We start from the raw sequence: 18,246 nt of genomic DNA, 5'->3' as shown, positions 1-18,246 counted from the left end.
CCTAACCCTAACCCTAACCCTAACCCTAACCCTAACCCTAACCCTAACCCTAACCCTAACCCTAACCCTAACCCTAACCCTAACCCTAACCCTAACCCTAACCCTAACCCTAACCCTAACCCTAACCCTAACCCTAACCCTAACCCTAACCCTAACCCTAACCCTAACCCTAACCCTAACCCTAACCCTAACCCTAACCCTAACCCTAACCCTAACCCTAACCCTAACCCTAACCCTAACCCTAACCCTAACCCTAACCCTAACCCTAACCCTAACCCTAACCCTAACCCTAACCCTAACCCTAACCCTAACCCTAACCCTAACCCTAACCCTAACCCTAACCCTAACCCTAACCCTAACCCTAACCCTAACCCTAACCCTAACCCTAACCCTAACCCTAACCCTAACCCTAACCCTAACCCTAACCCTAACCCTAACCCTAACCCTAACCCTAACCCTAACCCTAACCCTAACCCTAACCCTAACCCTAACCCTAACCCTAACCCTAACCCTAACCCTAACCCTAACCCTAACCCTAACCCTAACCCTAACCCTAACCCTAACCCTAACCCTAACCCTAACCCTAACCCTAACCCTAACCCTAACCCTAACCCTAACCCTAACCCTAACCCTAACCCTAACCCTAACCCTAACCCTAACCCTAACCCTAACCCTAACCCTAACCCTAACCCTAACCCTAACCCTAACCCTAACCCTAACCCTAACCCTAACCCTAACCCTAACCCTAACCCTAACCCTAACCCTAACCCTAACCCTAACCCTAACCCTAACCCTAACCCTAACCCTAACCCTAACCCTAACCCTAACCCTAACCCTAACCCTAACCCTAACCCTAACCCTAACCCTAACCCTAACCCTAACCCTAACCCTAACCCTAACCCTAACCCTAACCCTAACCCTAACCCTAACCCTAACCCTAACCCTAACCCTAACCCTAACCCTAACCCTAACCCTAACCCTAACCCTAACCCTAACCCTAACCCTAACCCTAACCCTAACCCTAACCCTAACCCTAACCCTAACCCTAACCCTAACCCTAACCCTAACCCTAACCCTAACCCTAACCCTAACCCTAACCCTAACCCTAACCCTAACCCTAACCCTAACCCTAACCCTAACCCTAACCCTAACCCTAACCCTAACCCTAACCCTAACCCTAACCCTAACCCTAACCCTAACCCTAACCCTAACCCTAACCCTAACCCTAACCCTAACCCTAACCCTAACCCTAACCCTAACCCTAACCCTAACCCTAACCCTAACCCTAACCCTAACCCTAACCCTAACCCTAACCCTAACCCTAACCCTAACCCTAACCCTAACCCTAACCCTAACCCTAACCCTAACCCTAACCCTAACCCTAACCCTAACCCTAACCCTAACCCTAACCCTAACCCTAACCCTAACCCTAACCCTAACCCTAACCCTAACCCTAACCCTAACCCTAACCCTAACCCTAACCCTAACCCTAACCCTAACCCTAACCCTAACCCTAACCCTAACCCTAACCCTAACCCTAACCCTAACCCTAACCCTAACCCTAACCCTAACCCTAACCCTAACCCTAACCCTAACCCTAACCCTAACCCTAACCCTAACCCTAACCCTAACCCTAACCCTAACCCTAACCCTAACCCTAACCCTAACCCTAACCCTAACCCTAACCCTAACCCTAACCCTAACCCTAACCCTAACCCTAACCCTAACCCTAACCCTAACCCTAACCCTAACCCTAACCCTAACCCTAACCCTAACCCTAACCCTAACCCTAACCCTAACCCTAACCCTAACCCTAACCCTAACCCTAACCCTAACCCTAACCCTAACCCTAACCCTAACCCTAACCCTAACCCTAACCCTAACCCTAACCCTAACCCTAACCCTAACCCTAACCCTAACCCTAACCCTAACCCTAACCCTAACCCTAACCCTAACCCTAACCCTAACCCTTTAACCTTAACACTATACGATCGCAATTTTTCATTGTCCCCAGGCTTCCAAACCGTAACCTCATCCCCCTCCAATCCTAACCCCGTAATTCTCTTACTCCTTCCCCCCCCCCCCCCCCACCCCTCTTAAAAAAAAAAAAAGAAGAAAAAGAAAAAAAGAAAAAAGTTTCCTTTTCTCTTTTTTTCTAGCTTTTAGCCGGCCCTCCGCTAGAAGGGAATAGGTAGTAACGAAGGTTTGACATCAAAGTAGCGTTTCGTATAAGATTTGCTTGGCAAAATTTGACAATTTTTATAAAAGCCAAGCACTAGTTCAAACTGGAGATAATAAAACGAAATCGAATGATCTCACTTCTCAAACCACTGAGCTGCCATTGGTCGGCAGTTTCATGTTTGGAGACTATTGAGCTGCCATTGGTCGGCTGTTTAATCGTTGCGATTGGTCGGCAGTTTTATCGTTGGAGACCATTGAGAGATATAAAAGGCACTTTTTTTTTTTTTTGAGCACAACATTAAACGCTAAATCGTTAGATCTTGTTATAAAGGCACCCTTAAAATGCCGAATTGAAAAAAAAAACAAAAACAAAAACAAACAGAAAAAAAAAATGAAACCGAAACGGGCATTCTTTTAAGCATAACGTTAAAAGCTAAATCGTTAGAGGTTTTATTAAGAAGGCACCTTTAGAATGCAAAAGACAAAAACGGAAAGTTTTGCTTTCCTGGCCACAAGCGATAAAATTGTTAGTAAAACGCACTCTAGCATTCTCACGTTCCAGACGTAACCAATGTTCGAATAACCGAACAGGTCCGCTCAACCGTGAATGAAAGCGGAACTAACACACACTACCAACTAGTCACCGTGTTGGTCTACTGAACTTACAACAGTCCATGAAAAGTATCTCGTAGAAAAGTCCTAATTTTGGATCATGGGCGGGCTGCTCAAATGAGCACTCTGCCCAATTGAAACAAAGGAAAAAAAAAAAAAAAAAAAAGAAAAAAGAAACCGAAACGGGCATTCTTTTGAGCATAACGTTAAAAGCTAAATCGTTAGATGTTTTATTAAAAAGGCACCTTTAGAATGCGATGTCCTCAAATATTTTCCTCGATATTTTAATAAGTAAACAAAAACAAAACTAAGTCTTGCAACTGGCGAAAACTTTCAATAAGCAAACAAAGCAACAACTTTCCTTTCGAGTTTTTTACATTTTAAACAAAAGAGAAACAAAGAAAAAAAAACAAACAAAAAACAAAAACAAAAACAAAAAAACAAAACAAAAACAAAACAGAAAAGGGAGAATGAGTGAGTCGACTGATTTCGCTCAACTGTCTTAAACGAGAAGTCATAAACGTTTGCTTGTGCCAGCAAGTTGCAAATTAAGTTGTAAATGAACTGCACCGCAAAAGCTTAACCACAGTTTATTAAGCATATTAAGCCTTTGCTGACATGTTAAGACATTTTAAGCCTTTGCTATTATCATGAGGCTTTTGCTCCACGAGCCAAAAAAGTACGCTAGAGTTGACAAACTGCATCGCGGTCGAAAAGTGTAATTACGCCAACACTTTTATCCGTTTTAAGCATTTCGTTTTCGCACGAACAACAATTAAAGCAGCTCGTTGAGCTTAACGACGTTCGTATTTTTTTTCGAAGCCAAAACTTCGGCTATAAGTAGAATGAAGAGGCACTTCGAAAAACAACAAAGCTGTTCGCAGTCGATAGCAACGAGCGACAACATCTCTGCGAGTCTGGCATCAAGGTAAACATTTTTTTTTACATTTTCATTTGTTAGTGCCACTTTTGTGTGCATTATGTATTCAAAAATTTCTTGCGGACGCTAGATTTTTCGTTTTCAATGAACAACAGTTGCAACCTCTAGCCGTTTGCTAAAACAGCTTGCTAGGACAACCAAATCAATCATATGTTGTGAAAATTTCTTTTTGTTCAACTGACTAAGGAAGATCGAGCGAACGCTTTTTTTTTTATAACTTGTTTGTATCATATTGCTATTAAGAAAACAGCGTTGTGTATACTAAACGTGACATAATTGGCAATTATCCGTAACTAAAAATAAGATAGAAATTACAAACTTAATACCATATTTTAATTACTGTCACAAAACTAGACGTCATCGCGTGAGAAAATAAATGTTTATGACACATGACCTATATTTTTTTTTTTTTTTTTTCTTCTCTTTTTTCCTTTTAATCTCTTTTCTTTCGTCCAAAAAGCGTTTTGATTTTGCCTCGCCACAAGCGATGAAATCGATAAAAAAACCTGCTCGGACATTCTCAATTCTCAACAACAAAAGCAATCAAAGTTCTAGCTCTAGAGCACGTGCGCCAACAGGTTGATGAAACCGTTCAAATATGCTCGATCGCTAGAATTTAAAAAAAAAAACAAACCCAGAAACAAACCAAAATAAAAAAACAAAAACGAAAAAATGGACATCTTTAGAACGCTTAAATTTTATAAAATATTTTCCTCTGCGTTTTTGACCAGCTAAACTGTCGTAAAGTTTTTTCGGTGCAGTTCATTTAAAAAACTTAGTTTTCAACTTTTAAACGTTTTAGACTTCTCGTTTAAGGCAGTCGAAAGAAATGAGTCGACTCACTCTCTCTCTCTCCCTTTTCGGTTTTGTTTTTGCTTATTTGTTTTTGTTTTTTCTTCGTTTGCCTTCGTTTGCCTTTGTTTGCTTTTGGAAAAGTTGTCGCCATGCGAGACTTAGTTTTTTTTTTTTTTGCTCAAATTGAGCACAAGTGAGTTTCTAGTCTTGAAAGTGTGCAAAGTGTGGGCCAATCTGGTGGCTGGAGTGATGACACGTGAATGCTGGAAATTCCAGACTTTGAGCGGATCCAGCGTACATAGAAAGAAAATGTAACATTCACGTGAGTCTCTCCTAAGCTTGCCATTGGTCGGTCTGCTGGCTTTAAGTATCCCCCCCCCCCCCTCAACGTCACGTTTGCTCAACTTTCTCGGTCTTTGGCGCCCAAAGAAAGCTCGAGGAAGGATAAAAATGGCGAGGTTTCGGTACTGCGTTTTCTGTTTTTCCTATTTGTTTTTGTTTGTTTGTTTGTTTCGTTTGTTTGTTTATTTATTTAATCGTTTTTTTGTTGGTTTCGTTCGTTTGTTTGTTTGTTTCGTTTGCTTCGTTTGTTTCGTGATGTTTTGTTTTCCCTTCTTGATGGCACAAAACAGAAGCAAACAAGACTTTCGGTTATGTTCGGTTATATTCGGTTCAATAAAAGTTTGTTGGTTTCTGCACAACAACAACAACAAAAGTCCCTCTGTCCCTCAAAAGCAGTTTCTCCTCTGTCCAAAAGAAGAGCTTCTTTGTAATCGATCTTGTCTGAATGCAGCTCTCCTTTTGCCTATAGGTTTTTATTCCAACCCTTTTGTTGTTGTTAGTGCCATGTTGTTGTTATTGTTATACTCTGTAAAAGCAGTTGTTGCTGTTGTACTTGTTTGTTGTTTCTAAAGACACTGTTGTTGCTGCTGTTAGCGCTGTTAGTAATCACCCACTTGGCTTGTATTTTTGTTTTTTGTTTTTTGTTTTATTTATAAACACTATCTGAGTAAGTTTTTATGCTTGCAATGAGTGTTTGTTAATGTTCACCCACTTTGCTTGTTTATAATCTATTTTATTTTATCAACACTCTCTGAGTCAGTGATGGTGTTGCTGTTGCTGTTGTCGTTATTATGCTTGCAATGGGAGTTGTTACTGTTCACCCACTTTGCTTGTTTTGTTTTTATTTCTTTATTTTATCAACACCCTTTGAGCCAGTGATGCTGTTGCCGTTGTTTTTGTTATAGCTGCAATGAGTGTTGTTAATGTTCACCCACTTTGCTTGTTTTGTTTTTATTTCTTTATTTTACCAACACCCTTTGAGCCAGTGATGCTGTTGCTGTTGTTTTTGTTATAGCTGCAATGAGTGTTTGTTAATGTTCACCCACTTTGCTTGTTTTGTTTTTATTTATTTTTTTATTTTACCAACACCCTTTGAGCCAGTGATGCTGTTGCTGTTGTTTTTGTTATAGCTGCAATGAGTGTTTGTTAATGTTCACCCACTTTGCTTGTTTTGTTTTTATTTATTTTTTTATTTTACCAACACCCTTTGAGCCAGTGATGCTGTTGCTGTTGTTTTTGTTATAGCTGCAATAAGTGTTTGTTAATGTTCACCCACTTTGCTTGTTTTGTTTGTGTTTGTGTTTTTGTTTATCAATACCCTTTGAGTCAGTGATGCTGTTTCTGTTGTCGTTGTTATAGTTGCAATGAGTCTTATTAATGTTCACCCACTTTGCTTGCTTTGTTTGTGTTTTTGTTTTTGTTTATTAACACCCATTGAGTCCGTGATGCTGTTGCTGTTGTTGTTATTATAGTTGCAATGAGTGTTTGTTAATGCTCACCGACTTGGCTTGCTTTGTTTGTTTTTTGTTTTTTTTTTATCAAAACCTTGTGAGTCAGTGATGCTGCTTTTGTTATTTTACTTGTAATTAGAGTTGTTACTGTTCAGCCGCTTTGGTTGTTTTTTAATCTATCTTATTTTATCACCACTCTCTGATTCGGTGATGATGTTGCTGATGCTGTTGTTGTTGTTTTACTTGCAATGATAGTTGTTACTGTTCAGCAACTTTGCTTTTATTCGTTTTTGTTTGTGTGTTTGTTAGTTGTTTTTTTTTTTTATCAATATCCTCTGAGTCAGTGATGCTGTTGCTGATGCTGCTGTTGCTGTAGTTGGTTTTTATGCTTGCAATGAGAGTTGTTACTGTTCACCCACTTTGCTTGTTTATAATCTATTTTATTTTGTTAACACTCTCTGAGTCAGTGATGTTGTTGTTGTTATTATGCTTGCAATGAGAGTTGTTACTGTTCACCCAGTTTGCTTGTTTTGTTTTTTTATTTGTTTTGTTTTTTTTTGTTTTTGTTTTGTTTGTTTTTTTTATCAATACCCTCTGATTAAGTGATGCTGTTGCTGTTGTTATACATGCAATGGTTGTTGTTACTGTTCAGCCACTTTGCTTGTTTTTTTTAATCTGTTTTGTTTTTTCAACACTCTCTGAGTCAGTGATGCTGATGCTGTTGTTGTTATTATGCTTGCAATGAGAGTTGTTACTGTTGTAGTTATGTCTGTCATTTGTCCTTGTTAGCAAGTTCTATTTGCCCTCTCTTGCCTTTTTTCAACACAGTTTCTTTCTTTGAGTCATATGGTTGCGAGATCCTCTCAAACTCCATCTCTTTATTTATTTGTTTCTTTTTTTTTTCTCATTCTCCTTCTCATAATAGCAATCACTGTTGCCACCATGCATGTAATGCTAGTTGCTCTCGTTCTTCTTCTTTTGCTAGTGCAAGCTTTGTTTCTTCTTGTTGCTCTCTTTACTTTCTTCTTGCTCTTTTGCAGAGGACTCGAAAAAACACAGCTCTTCGCTGTAGTTGTGTTTCTCATCAATCCACGCAACATTCCAGGATTGGATACAGGCAGAAGAAAAAAAACTCTCACTGACTGTTTTCTTTTTTTTTTAGCTTAAACCGTTGCAAACAAACACCTGAACATGTCTTCTTCACAAGAAAACAACTCTGTTGTTGCTTCTTCTCCAAACTCTAAAGCAAAAAAAAAGAAAAGAAAGCAGTCACAAGAACAGAGAGACTTAAAGCTCAAAAACAAAGTCAGGGCCGCATTAGTTGCAGCGTGTGGCTCCGTAAACAGGGTTGTACCTTTCTATGGTACCAAGAAAAGGTACGCTGTTAGCTGTCCGATGCCTTTGTGCAAACATTCGTCCACAAGCATTAAAAGACACTTGACTAAAAAAGATCATTCTTGGACTTTGGATGAAGCTTCCATCTTTTACTCTGCAATGGTCAGGAAGTTTCAGCATGCTCGTCTCGAACGCAAGTCCGGCTGTCCAAAACCTTACCCCTGTTTGCAATGTTGGAAGTATTACGACCGGCTGGACATACACTTGAAAGAGACTCATTTCTACGATTCCAAGACGATCAAACAAAAGATTGCAGAGGCAAAGCGATACGACAACGACAAGCTCTATGTCCCTCAATTTATTCGACCTGCCTTCTTTGGTATTAAGCCAGTAGCTGAACAAGCGTCTGCGTCAGGCTCTGCATCCTCTGCTCCTGGGCTTTCCTCCTCTTTTTCTTCTCCGGTTCTTTCCTCTGATCCTCTTTTAAGCTTGCCCTCACCAGTTGCTGGTTCGTCTGAGGCTCCTTCTGCAAACCAATGCACCTCTGTAGAAAACAAAGAGCTGAACACCGAATCCGTCCTTGACTCTGATTTCGATTCCTTAGAGCACTTGGTTTCCAGCTCCTATGTCTTGACCGAAGAAAAGAGACTCTTGTTTCAGCTGGACAAAGATGCTTTTCACTTTTATTACCAGTCAGCAGATGAGCTCTTCAGAGACTTTGAAAAGTGGCTTGTGGTAGCCAACAACAACACTTGGTCACAAGCAAAGATCTACAAAAATGCAGTTGTTGAAATATTGACATGTTGTGACAGCACGCTGACGCTGCACCCGAATGCTCTCACCAATTCCAACGTTTTGGAGGATAGATACTTTTCCATGCACTTTAAAAACATTCAGCTCAATTCCAAGCTGAGTGAACTTGACCAAACAAAAGCCATGTCTTGTCACACGTTGTACAACCGCCTCGTCTACCTTTGTCTCCTGTTTCGTTTCAGTGAAGCCAGGAATGTCTATTTCGGACTTTCTCATGAGGCCATCCGACGTTTGCGCTGCAAGGTGGAGGAGTTACAAAAAGTGCTGAGGCCCTTTCGTTCTTTGAGGAGGAGCCTTGTGAAAAGAAGAAAAAGCATCAACATCATCAATGTCAGTTTGCTGACCGAATATGGCAAGTCTGCATACGTAAGAGACTTAGTGGAATCGATTAGAAAGGCGTCTCTTCCGCTGACTAGAGACAATGCTGTGTCTCTACGAAACCATCTTCTGCTCTCTGTCACTGTAATTAACAGTTTAAGAAAATCTAACATTGCTCTTTTAAACATTAGAGACTACATGGCTGCTGAGAAGAGTGAGTGTGGATATTGCATTGTGCAAGAGCGCTACAAAACAGCATACAAGTACGGAGCCAAAAACATTCTAGTGCCGAACGACTTGAAAGTGTTGATCGATATTTATTTGCTGAGATACAGAGACCTTCTTGTCAACGACTCTCACTACATGGCTGCAGACACCAAGACTGTTTTGGAGTTGAGCGACTGCTACAGGCCCCTTTTTCCTTCGGTGAGAGCCAACAAAGACGAAGGTGTGACACTAGGTGCAACTAGAGTGCCTGTTTACCAGATGGGTTCCTCTGCTATCACCTCTAGCCTGACGTCCTGCTTCAGAAAAAGCCAAGTAAACATTCCCATGAAGCGTCTTACTCCCACTTGCATTCGCGGTTCGATAGCCACTTACTTTGCCAACAACAGCAAAGAAGATCGCGAGCGGTTTGCTACACTCTACATGAAGCACAGCAGACACACAATGGATAGCTTTTATGTGTCCCAGTGGAACGCTGCAGAGGAGTTGCGCTTTGCCCTGGGCATCGGACAGTCCTTCGGAGTCATAGAGTCTTTGACTGTTGAAAAGTCTGAGAGACCACCAAAGGAGGAGAAGGATGTGATGGACTGGCTCCGAACTAATGCAGAGGAGTACGGTTTTCATGATGTTGAGGACATTTTTGAGGAAGATTCAGACTCCTGTTCTGACTCTGAAGAATGTGCTGCTACTTTCGGTTGTACCACAGTGGTTCCATTTTCTCCAGCTGTAGAAAACAATGCTCCTTTAGAGGACAGCAACGAACATGTTGTAGATTTCTTGTGTGAACCTAGCTCAACTCCTGTTTCGTCTGTTCCTTCTGAACAAACAATCGCTGGTCCAGTTCTTGAACTATCCCCTGCTCTTGCACAACTAGTTCCTAATGAACAAGCTGTTTGTATGGATGTAGATCAGACTCTAGCTGTTCCTGTTGGCACAGCTTGTTCTCCTCTTGCATTAACATTATTTCCTGATGAACCGGATTTTATTGAACACCATGCACAACTTTCTCCAGTTTACTTTAGTGAGCAAGTGGTTGCCAAACCTGTTTCTGCTGCTCCTGCTCAACAAGTTGCTTTCAGTCCTTCAAAAGAGGTCTTTTCTGTTCTGCTGGAAACAGTGTCTAATGTTGCTTCACAGCAAGATAATCTTATGGCTGTCACACGTGTTTTCCATGCTCCTCTTGAAGCTGCTCTTCTTGAACCAGCTCTTCTTGAACCTGCTCATAAGCAAGTGGTTGCCAAACCTGTTCCTGTTGCTCCTTCTCTGCAAGTTGTTTTTAATCCTTCAAAAGAGGTCTTTTCTGTTCCTCTGGCTCCTAATCTTGTTGCTCGTCAGCAAACGATGGCCAAACCCAGTTTGTTTCTTTCAGCTGTTCCAGTCCAACAGGCTGATACTGTTCTTGAAAAAGAGCCCTCACCTGGTGCTGTTCAATCTGTTGGTAGTCTACTTAGCCAAAGTCTTGCTTGTACATCCAGAGGTAAATTCTTTTTGATTTTTGATTTTTATGCAAATCTCAACACGCTTTCAAAAAATGAAAATGCCCAAATTAACTCCTTGCCCTATTGTTATTGTTAAAGCTGTAAAAAAAAAAAAAAAAAAAAAAAAAAAACAAAAAAAAAAGACGAAAAAAAAAAAAGAACAACACAGAAGTGTGTATGTATTTGTTGCAGGACTAATTCTGTGATTGCTTAAATGTTTATACAAGTGAATGATACTAAAACTGATTATGTTTTAGAAGTAAAAGATCCAAGAAGAAAAAAAATCAAGTTGGAAATGCCATCTCTCACTCAAGAACTCATCGGTAATGTAAAACCTAATTTATACAAACATATATAAACACAAACCTCTTCTTGCACAATTTCAGATGGTTAACTGTTAACAAAATCTAGCCATCATTGCTAAGTGCACTTTTAGAAAGTTGTGTCTACCCGATTTCTAATGATGAAGTTAGAAACATGACCGTTAGAAATCATGCACAGCTTGTTATCATCTCTAACACTTAGAAACTGTTGATGGTTTTTATGAATTAGAAAAATGAACATGGTTTTATTTTATTTCAGGATCAACTCAGACAAGATCAAAGGAAAACAAAGCAGAAGTTAGCCAATGCCAATTAGGTAATCTTTCAAAAACCAGTTATTGCTATCAGTGCAAACAATAAGGTCAACAAAAAAAACAAATAAAAAAACAAAATAAATCTTGTCATGCTTCAGAACCAAATGAATGTTCGATTTAATCTCTTTGTGTTATGACTTGAGTTTGTAAAATTTTAGATGAAATAGTTGAAAAGCTGAATGCTTGCCCTGGCCACAACGAATGGTTCAACACCAGAAGTTTTCCTCGATGTGCAGCTTTGGTGTTGGCATACATCTTGCAAGACGTGTTTACAGATGTAAGCTCAAGTTGCTCGTACAAAGATTACCTTGGCATCTTGGCAAATCATAGCAGTGACAAGCTCATTCATGTCTTGCAAAAGTACTCCTACCAAAGCCATATTAAAGACAAAATTAAAAACATGAAGCTAAAAATTCAAAAAGAGGGTAGTTTAGAAAAGTTTGTTCAATATGGCAATATCGTGAAACCATTTATGTAGTTTAGATAAGTTTGTTCAGTTTGGCAATAAAGATGGGCCTTTTGTGTAGTTTGTTTTATCTATGCTTTTGCAAATATTTTTATCTGTTTCGCTAAAGACATAATAAACAAGAAGTTCTGTTAAACTGTTCTCACATTTCTTATTTAAAGATAGTTCAAACTTTTTTTTATCTTTAAAAAAAAAAAAAAAGAAGTCGTTTTGTTATTCTGTGAAAACTTTTAATAGAGTTGCATTTAGAATTACTTCTGATGTTTTTAAGAGTTTGTTAAAAAGCAAAATAATATTTCCTGTGATGTTAAACTGCATAAGTGAAATTTAAAAAAGGAAAACTGCTCCAACCATTTTTCGGAAAAAGAAATCAAAAAGTTCCTTATTTTAAAAGACCTAGACATCCATTTCTTCTTCAGCAAAATAGCGAGGCTTTTTTATGAACTCTTACTCTCTATTTTTTCATATATTTACACAAAGGATTTTATTTAGTTCAATGTAAACATACATAGAAGTATATTATGTTTTTTGTTTGTTTGTTTTTTTTTATGCAGTCTAACTTTTGTTTCACTTCTATTTTATTTTACGTTTATCTTGTATTTTATCATGCCTTATTGGTTTTTGCGTTTTGTGATGTCAAGCTGCGTAAGCTAAACTTAAAAGAGGAAAACTACGCTAACTTTTCTTTGAAAAAATATTCAAGAAGTACCTTAAACGAAAGAGAAAGCACACGAATCTTGCCATCCAATTCTTCTTCTGCAAAGTAGCGAGGCTTTTTATGTACTTTTGCTCTCTAATTTATCTCTATTTACGCAAAGGGTTTTATTTCAATGTAAACACGTATAAAAGAATACTTTGTTAAAAATAATGTTAAAGGAGTTGCGTAAAAAAAAACGTCTGAATAAAGTTTCTTTACAAAAAAAACAACTAAGAAACAAGCGCGCCTAAGAAAAACCAGATCGCGATTCACTAAGTCAAAAAACGAAAGAAACAAAGTTTAAAAGGTCTTTCTAGACAACAAATTCTATTTTTGGCAATGCAGTTTTTGTATTTATGCAACCTAACTTTTGTTTGACTTCTATTTTATTTTACGTTTACCTTGTATTTTATCTTGCCTTTTTGTGTTTTGTGATGTCAAGCTACATAATCTAAACTTAAAAGAAGGAAACTAGGCTAACTTTTCTAGTAGAATATTATGTTGTTGGTTTTGTATGCAGCCTAACTTTAGTTTCATCTATATTTTATTATTTTGCGTTTATCTTATATTTTATCTTGCCTTTTTGAGTTTTGTATTTTGTGATGTCAAGCTACATAATTTAAACTTAAAAGAAGAAAACTAGGCTAACTTTTCTTTGAAAAATTGTTCAAAAACTACCGTACACTGATAGAGATAGCTCACGAATTTAAAAAGTTGCATCTATTCATCTTCTTCTTCAGCAAAGTAAAGCTTTTTATGCACTTTTACTCTCTAACTTACCTATATTTGCGTAAAGGATTTTATTTAATTCAATTTAAACATAACTAGTAGAATATTATGTTGTTGGTTTTGTATGCAGCCTAACTTTAGTTTCATCTATATTTTATTTTGCGTTTATCTTATATTTTATCTTGCCTTTGTTAGTTTTGTGTTTTGTTATGTCAAGCTTCATAATCTAATCTTAAAAGTGGAAAACTGCGCTAACTTTTCTTTGAAAAAGTACTCAAAAAGGACCTAAATCGATATAGATAGCTCACGATTTTAAAAAGTTGCATATAGTCATCTTCTTCTTCAGCAAAGTATCGAGGCTTTTTATGGATTTTTACTCTAACTTTCCTATATTTGCGCAGAGGACATTATTTAATTCAACTTAAACATGCCTAGTAGATTATTATGTTGTTGGTTTTTTATGCAGTCTAAACTTTGTTACATCTATATTTTACGATTAACTTATATTTTATCTTGCCTTTTTGAGCTTTGTGTTCTGTGATGTCAAGCTACATAGTCTAAACATAAAAGAGGAAAACTACGCTAAACTTGCTTTGAAAAACTATTCAAAAACTACCTTTAACAAAGTAGCGAGGCTTTTCATGCACTTTTACTCTCTAACATACCTACATTTGCGCAAAGGATTTTATTTAATTCAATTTAAACATGCCTAGTAGATTATTATGTTGTTGGTTTTTTATGCAGCCTAACTTTAGTTTCATCTATATTATGTTTTAGGTTTATCATATATTTTATCTTTTCTTTTTGAGTTTTGAGTTTTGTGATGCCAAGCAACTTAAGCTAAACTTAAAAGTGGAATGCTACGCTAACCTTTCTTTGAAAGTCTATTCATAAACTACCCTAGACAAAAGCTAGATTTAAAAAAGGAAAACTACACTATTTTTACTTTGAAAAAACTTTTGAAAACTACCTTAATCGATAGAGATAGCACACGATTTTAAAAAATTGCATATAGTCATCCACTTCTTCTGCAGCAAAGTAGCGAGGCTCTTTATGCACATTTTCTCACTAGTTTGCTTATATTTACGCAAAGGAATTCATTTAATTCAATCCAAACATATATAGAAGATTATTATGCTACGATTTTTTTTTTCTTTTATGCAGCCTAATATTAATTTCACCTACATTTTATTTTAGGATTAACTTTTATATTACCTTTCCTTTTAGTGTTTTGTGTTTTGTGATGTCAAGCTACATAAGCCAAACTTTAAAGAGGAAAACTACGCTAAACTTTCTTTGAAAAACTATTCAAAAACTACCTTAAACAAAGTAGCGAGGCTTTTTATGCGCTTTTATTCTCTAACATACCTACATTTGCGCATAGGGTTTAAAAGAGAAAGACTACGCTATTTTTGCTTTGAAAAAACTTTCGAAAACTACCTTAATCGATAGAGATAGCACAGGATTTTAAAAAGTTGTATCTAGTCATCCACTTCTTTCACAGCAAAGTAGCGAGGCTTTCTATGCACTTTTACTCTCTAACATACCTATTTTTGCGCAAAGGATTTTATTTAATTCAATTTAAACATGCCTAGTAGATTAATATGTTGTTGGTTTTTTATGCAGCCTAACTTTAGCTACATCTATTTTTCATTTTACGTTTGTCTTATATTTTATTTTATCTTTTTGTGTTCTGTGATGTCAAGCTACATAAGCTAAACTTTAAAGAGGAAAACTACGCTAACCTTTCTTTGAAAAACAATTCAAAAACTACCTTAAACAAAGTAGCGAGGCTTTTTATGCGCTTTTACTCTCTAACATACCTATTTTTGCGCAAAGGATTTTATTTAATTCAATTTAAACATGCCTAGTAGATTATTATGTTGTTGGTTTTTTATGCAGCCTAACTTTAGCTACATCTATTTTTCATTTTACGTTTGTCTTATATTTTATTTTATCTTTTTGTGTTCTGTGATGTCAAGCTACATAAGCTAAACTTTAAAGAGGAAAACTACGCTAACCTTTCTTTGAAAAACAATTCAAAAACTACCTTAAACAAAGTAGCGAGGCTTTTTATGCGCTTTTACTCTCTAACATACCTATTTTTGCGAAAAGGATTTTATTTAATTCAATTTAAACATGCCTAGTAGATTATTATGTTGTTGGTTTTTTATGCAGCCTAACTTTAGCTACATCTATTTTTCATTTTACGTTTGTCTTATATTTTATTTTATCTTTTTGTGTTCTGTGATGTCAAGCTACATAAGCTAAACTTTAAAGAGGAAAACTACGCTAACCTTTCTTTGAAAAACAATTCAAAAACTACCTTAAACAAAGTAGCGAGGCTTTTTATGCGCTTTTACTCTCTAACATACCTATTTTTGCGAAAAGGATTTTATTTAATTCAATTTAAACATGCCTAGTAGAGTATTATGTTGTTGGTTTTTTATGCAGCCTAACTTTAGCTACATCTATTTTTCATTTTACGTTTGTCTTATATTTTATTTTATCTTTTTGTGTTCTGTGATGTCAAGCTACATAAGCTAAACTTTAAAGAGGAAAACTACGCTAACCTTTCTTTGAAAAACAATTCAAAAACTACCTTAAACAAAGTAGCGAGGCTTTTTATGCGCTTTTACTCTCTAACATACCTATTTTTGCGAAAAGGATTTTATTTAATTCAATTTAAACATGCCTAGTAGATTATTATGTTGTTGGTTTTTTATGCAGCCTAACTTTAGCTACATCTATTTTTCATTTTACGTTTGTCTTATATTTTATTTTATCTTTTTGTGTTCTGTGATGTCAAGCTACATAAGCTAATGTTGAAAGAGGAAAGCTGCGCTAACCTTTCTTTGAAAAACTATTCGAAATCTATTTTTGAGATAATCTAGATTTAAAAGAGGAACACTACGCTAATTTTGCTTTGAAAAAACTCTCGAAAACTACCTTATTCAATAGAGATAGCACACAAATTTAAAAAATTGTATCTACTCATCCACTTCTTCCTTTTATGGATTTTTACTCTCTTATTTACCCAAATTTGCGCAAAGGACTTTACTTAATTCAACTTAAACATGTCTAGTAGATTATTAAGTTGTTTGTTTTTTATGCAGCCTAACTTTAGTTTCATTTATATTTTATTTTACGTTTATCTGATATTTTATCTTGTCTTTTTGTGTGTTGTTTTGTCAAGCTACATAAGCTAAACTTAAAAGTGGAAAACTACGCTAACCTTTCTTTGAAAATCTATTCAAAAACTGCCTTAGACATAAGCTAGATTTAAAAGAGGAAGACTACGCTATTTATGCTTTTAAAAAACTTTCGAAAAATACCTTAATCCATTGAGATAGTGCACGAATTTACAAAGTTGTATCTAGTCATCCACTTCTTCTATAGCAAAGTAGCGAGGCTTTTTATGCACTTTTGCGTTCTAATTTATCTCTGTTTACGCATATGGCTTTTGTTTATTTCTATGTAATGATATACAAAAGAGTATTTTGTTAAAGATTATGCTGCAGGAGCTGCGTAAAAAAACTCTGGCGACCTTTCCTTAAGAAAAAAGCAACTGAAAGACATGTGCGCCTTAGAAAATTCAAATCGCGATTCACCAAATTAAAAGACGAAAAGAACGAACCTTAAAAGCTCTCACTAGACATTTGTGTTTATGATAGGCAATGCAGTTTTTGATTTTATGCAGCCTAACATTTGTTTCATCTATATCTTATTTTACGTTTATCTTATACTTTATCTTGCCTTTTTGAGTTTAGTATTTTGTGATGTCATGCTAAATAAACTATACTTTGCTAATTTTTATTTGAAAAAATATTCAAAAACTACCTGAATTATAAGCTAGATCTAAAGGAGGAAAACTACGCTAACTTTTCTTTAAAAAAAATATTTAAAAACTACCTTAAACATAAGCTATATCCAAAAGAGGAAAACTACGCTAACTTTTCTTTAAAAAAATATTTAAAAACTACCTTAAACATAAGCTAGATCTAAAAGAGGAAAACTACGCTAACTTTTCTTTGAAAAAATACTCAAAAACTACCTTAAGCATAAGCTAGATCTAAAAGAGGAAAACTACGCTAACTTTTCTTTGAAAAAATACTCAAAAACTACCTTAAACATAAGCTAGATCTAAAAGAGGAAAACTACGCTAACTTTTCTTTGAAAAAATACTCAAAAACTACCTTAAACATAAGCTAGATCTAAAAGAGGAAAACTACGCTAACTTTTCTTTGAAAAAATACTCAAAAACTACCTTAAACATAAGCTAAATCTAAAAGAGGAAAACTACGCTAACTTTTCTTTAAAAAAATATTTAAAAACTACCTTAAACATAAGCTAGATCTAAAAGAGGAAAACTACGCTAACTTTTCTTTGAAAAAATACTCAAAAACTACCTTAAGCATAAGCAAGATCTAAAAGAGGAAAACTACGCTAACTTTTCTTTGAAAAAATACTCAAAAACTACCTTAAACATAAGCTAGATCTAAAAGAGGAAAACTACGCTAACTTTTCTTTGAAAAAATACTCAAAAACTACCTTAAACATAAGCTAGATCTAAAAGAGGAAAACTACGCTAACTTTTCTTTGAAAAAATACTCAAAAACTACCTTAAACATAAGCTAAATCTAAAAGAGGAAAACTACGCTAACTTTTCTTTGAAAAAATATTCAAAAACTACCTTTAAACATGATTTAGATTTAATAGATGAAAACTACGCTAACATTTCTTTGAAAAAACATTCAAAAACTACCTTTAAACATGATTTAAATTTAAAAAAGGAAAACTACGCTAACATTTCTTTGAAAAAACATTCAAAAACTACCTTTAAACATGATTTAAATTTAAAAAAGGAAAACTACGCTAACATTTCTTTGAAAAAATATTCAAAAAGTACCTTAATCGAAAGAGATAGCACACGAAATTAAAAAGTTGCATCTAGTCATCCGTTTCTTCTTCATCAAAGTAGCGAGGCGTTTATGCACTTTTTATTCTCTAATTTATCTCTATTTACGCAAATGGCTTTTGTTTATTTCAATGTAAAACTTTTCAAAAGAGTATTTTGTTAAAGATTATGCTGCAGGAGCTGTGTAAGAAAACTCTGGTGACCTTTCTTTAAGAAAAAGCAACTAAAGTAGATGTGCGCCTAAAAAAATCCAAATTGCGATTCACTAAATTAAAAGACATATACAACAAACTTTAAAAGTGAAACTAT

General features: G+C 36.0%; 2 protein-coding genes across 2 annotated transcripts; both read left to right on the top strand.

Moving 5' to 3' along the window:
* Nucleotides 1–4,920: 4,920 nt before the first annotated feature.
* Nucleotides 4,921–10,587, top strand: LOC149883462 (uncharacterized). Its single transcript, XM_090101081.1, has 2 exons — nt 4,921–4,992; nt 7,484–10,587. Exon 2 carries the CDS (start codon nt 7,513–7,515, stop codon nt 10,585–10,587), a length of 3,075 nt encoding a protein of 1,024 aa, XP_089957207.1. The 5' UTR covers nt 4,921–4,992; nt 7,484–7,512.
* Nucleotides 10,588–10,758: 171 nt separating this feature from the next.
* LOC149883461 (uncharacterized) lies at nt 10,759–11,639 on the top strand. Its single transcript, XM_090101207.1, has 3 exons — nt 10,759–10,813; nt 11,073–11,129; nt 11,286–11,639. Exons 1-3 carry the CDS (start codon nt 10,786–10,788, stop codon nt 11,603–11,605), a joined length of 405 nt encoding a protein of 134 aa, XP_089957333.1. The 5' UTR covers nt 10,759–10,785; the 3' UTR covers nt 11,606–11,639.
* Nucleotides 11,640–18,246: the final 6,607 nt, after the last annotated feature.

Source organism: Hydra viridissima, unplaced genomic scaffold (genome assembly GCF_058129835.1).
Source record: "Hydra viridissima isolate aposymbiotic clone 2 unplaced genomic scaffold, HvirCarnegie_v1 scaffold_10, whole genome shotgun sequence".
In the NCBI taxonomy this organism is placed as follows: Eukaryota; Metazoa; Cnidaria; class Hydrozoa; order Anthoathecata; family Hydridae; genus Hydra; species Hydra viridissima.
The sequence above is the reverse complement of the archived record's forward strand: the minus strand, read 5'-3'. Positions and strand labels throughout refer to the sequence as shown.

Coding starts and splice junctions, on each gene's coding strand:
- LOC149883461 (XM_090101207.1), top strand. CDS start 10,786: ATGCCATCTCTCACTCAAGAACTCATCG. Junction 10,814..11,072: donor TCTCACTCAAGAACTCATCG/GTAATGTAAAAC, acceptor ATTTTATTTCAG/GATCAACTCAGACAAGATCA. Junction 11,130..11,285: donor AGTTAGCCAATGCCAATTAG/GTAATCTTTCAA, acceptor GTAAAATTTTAG/ATGAAATAGTTGAAAAGCTG.
- LOC149883462 (XM_090101081.1), top strand. CDS start 7,513: ATGTCTTCTTCACAAGAAAACAACTCTGTTGTTGCTTCTTCTCCAAAC.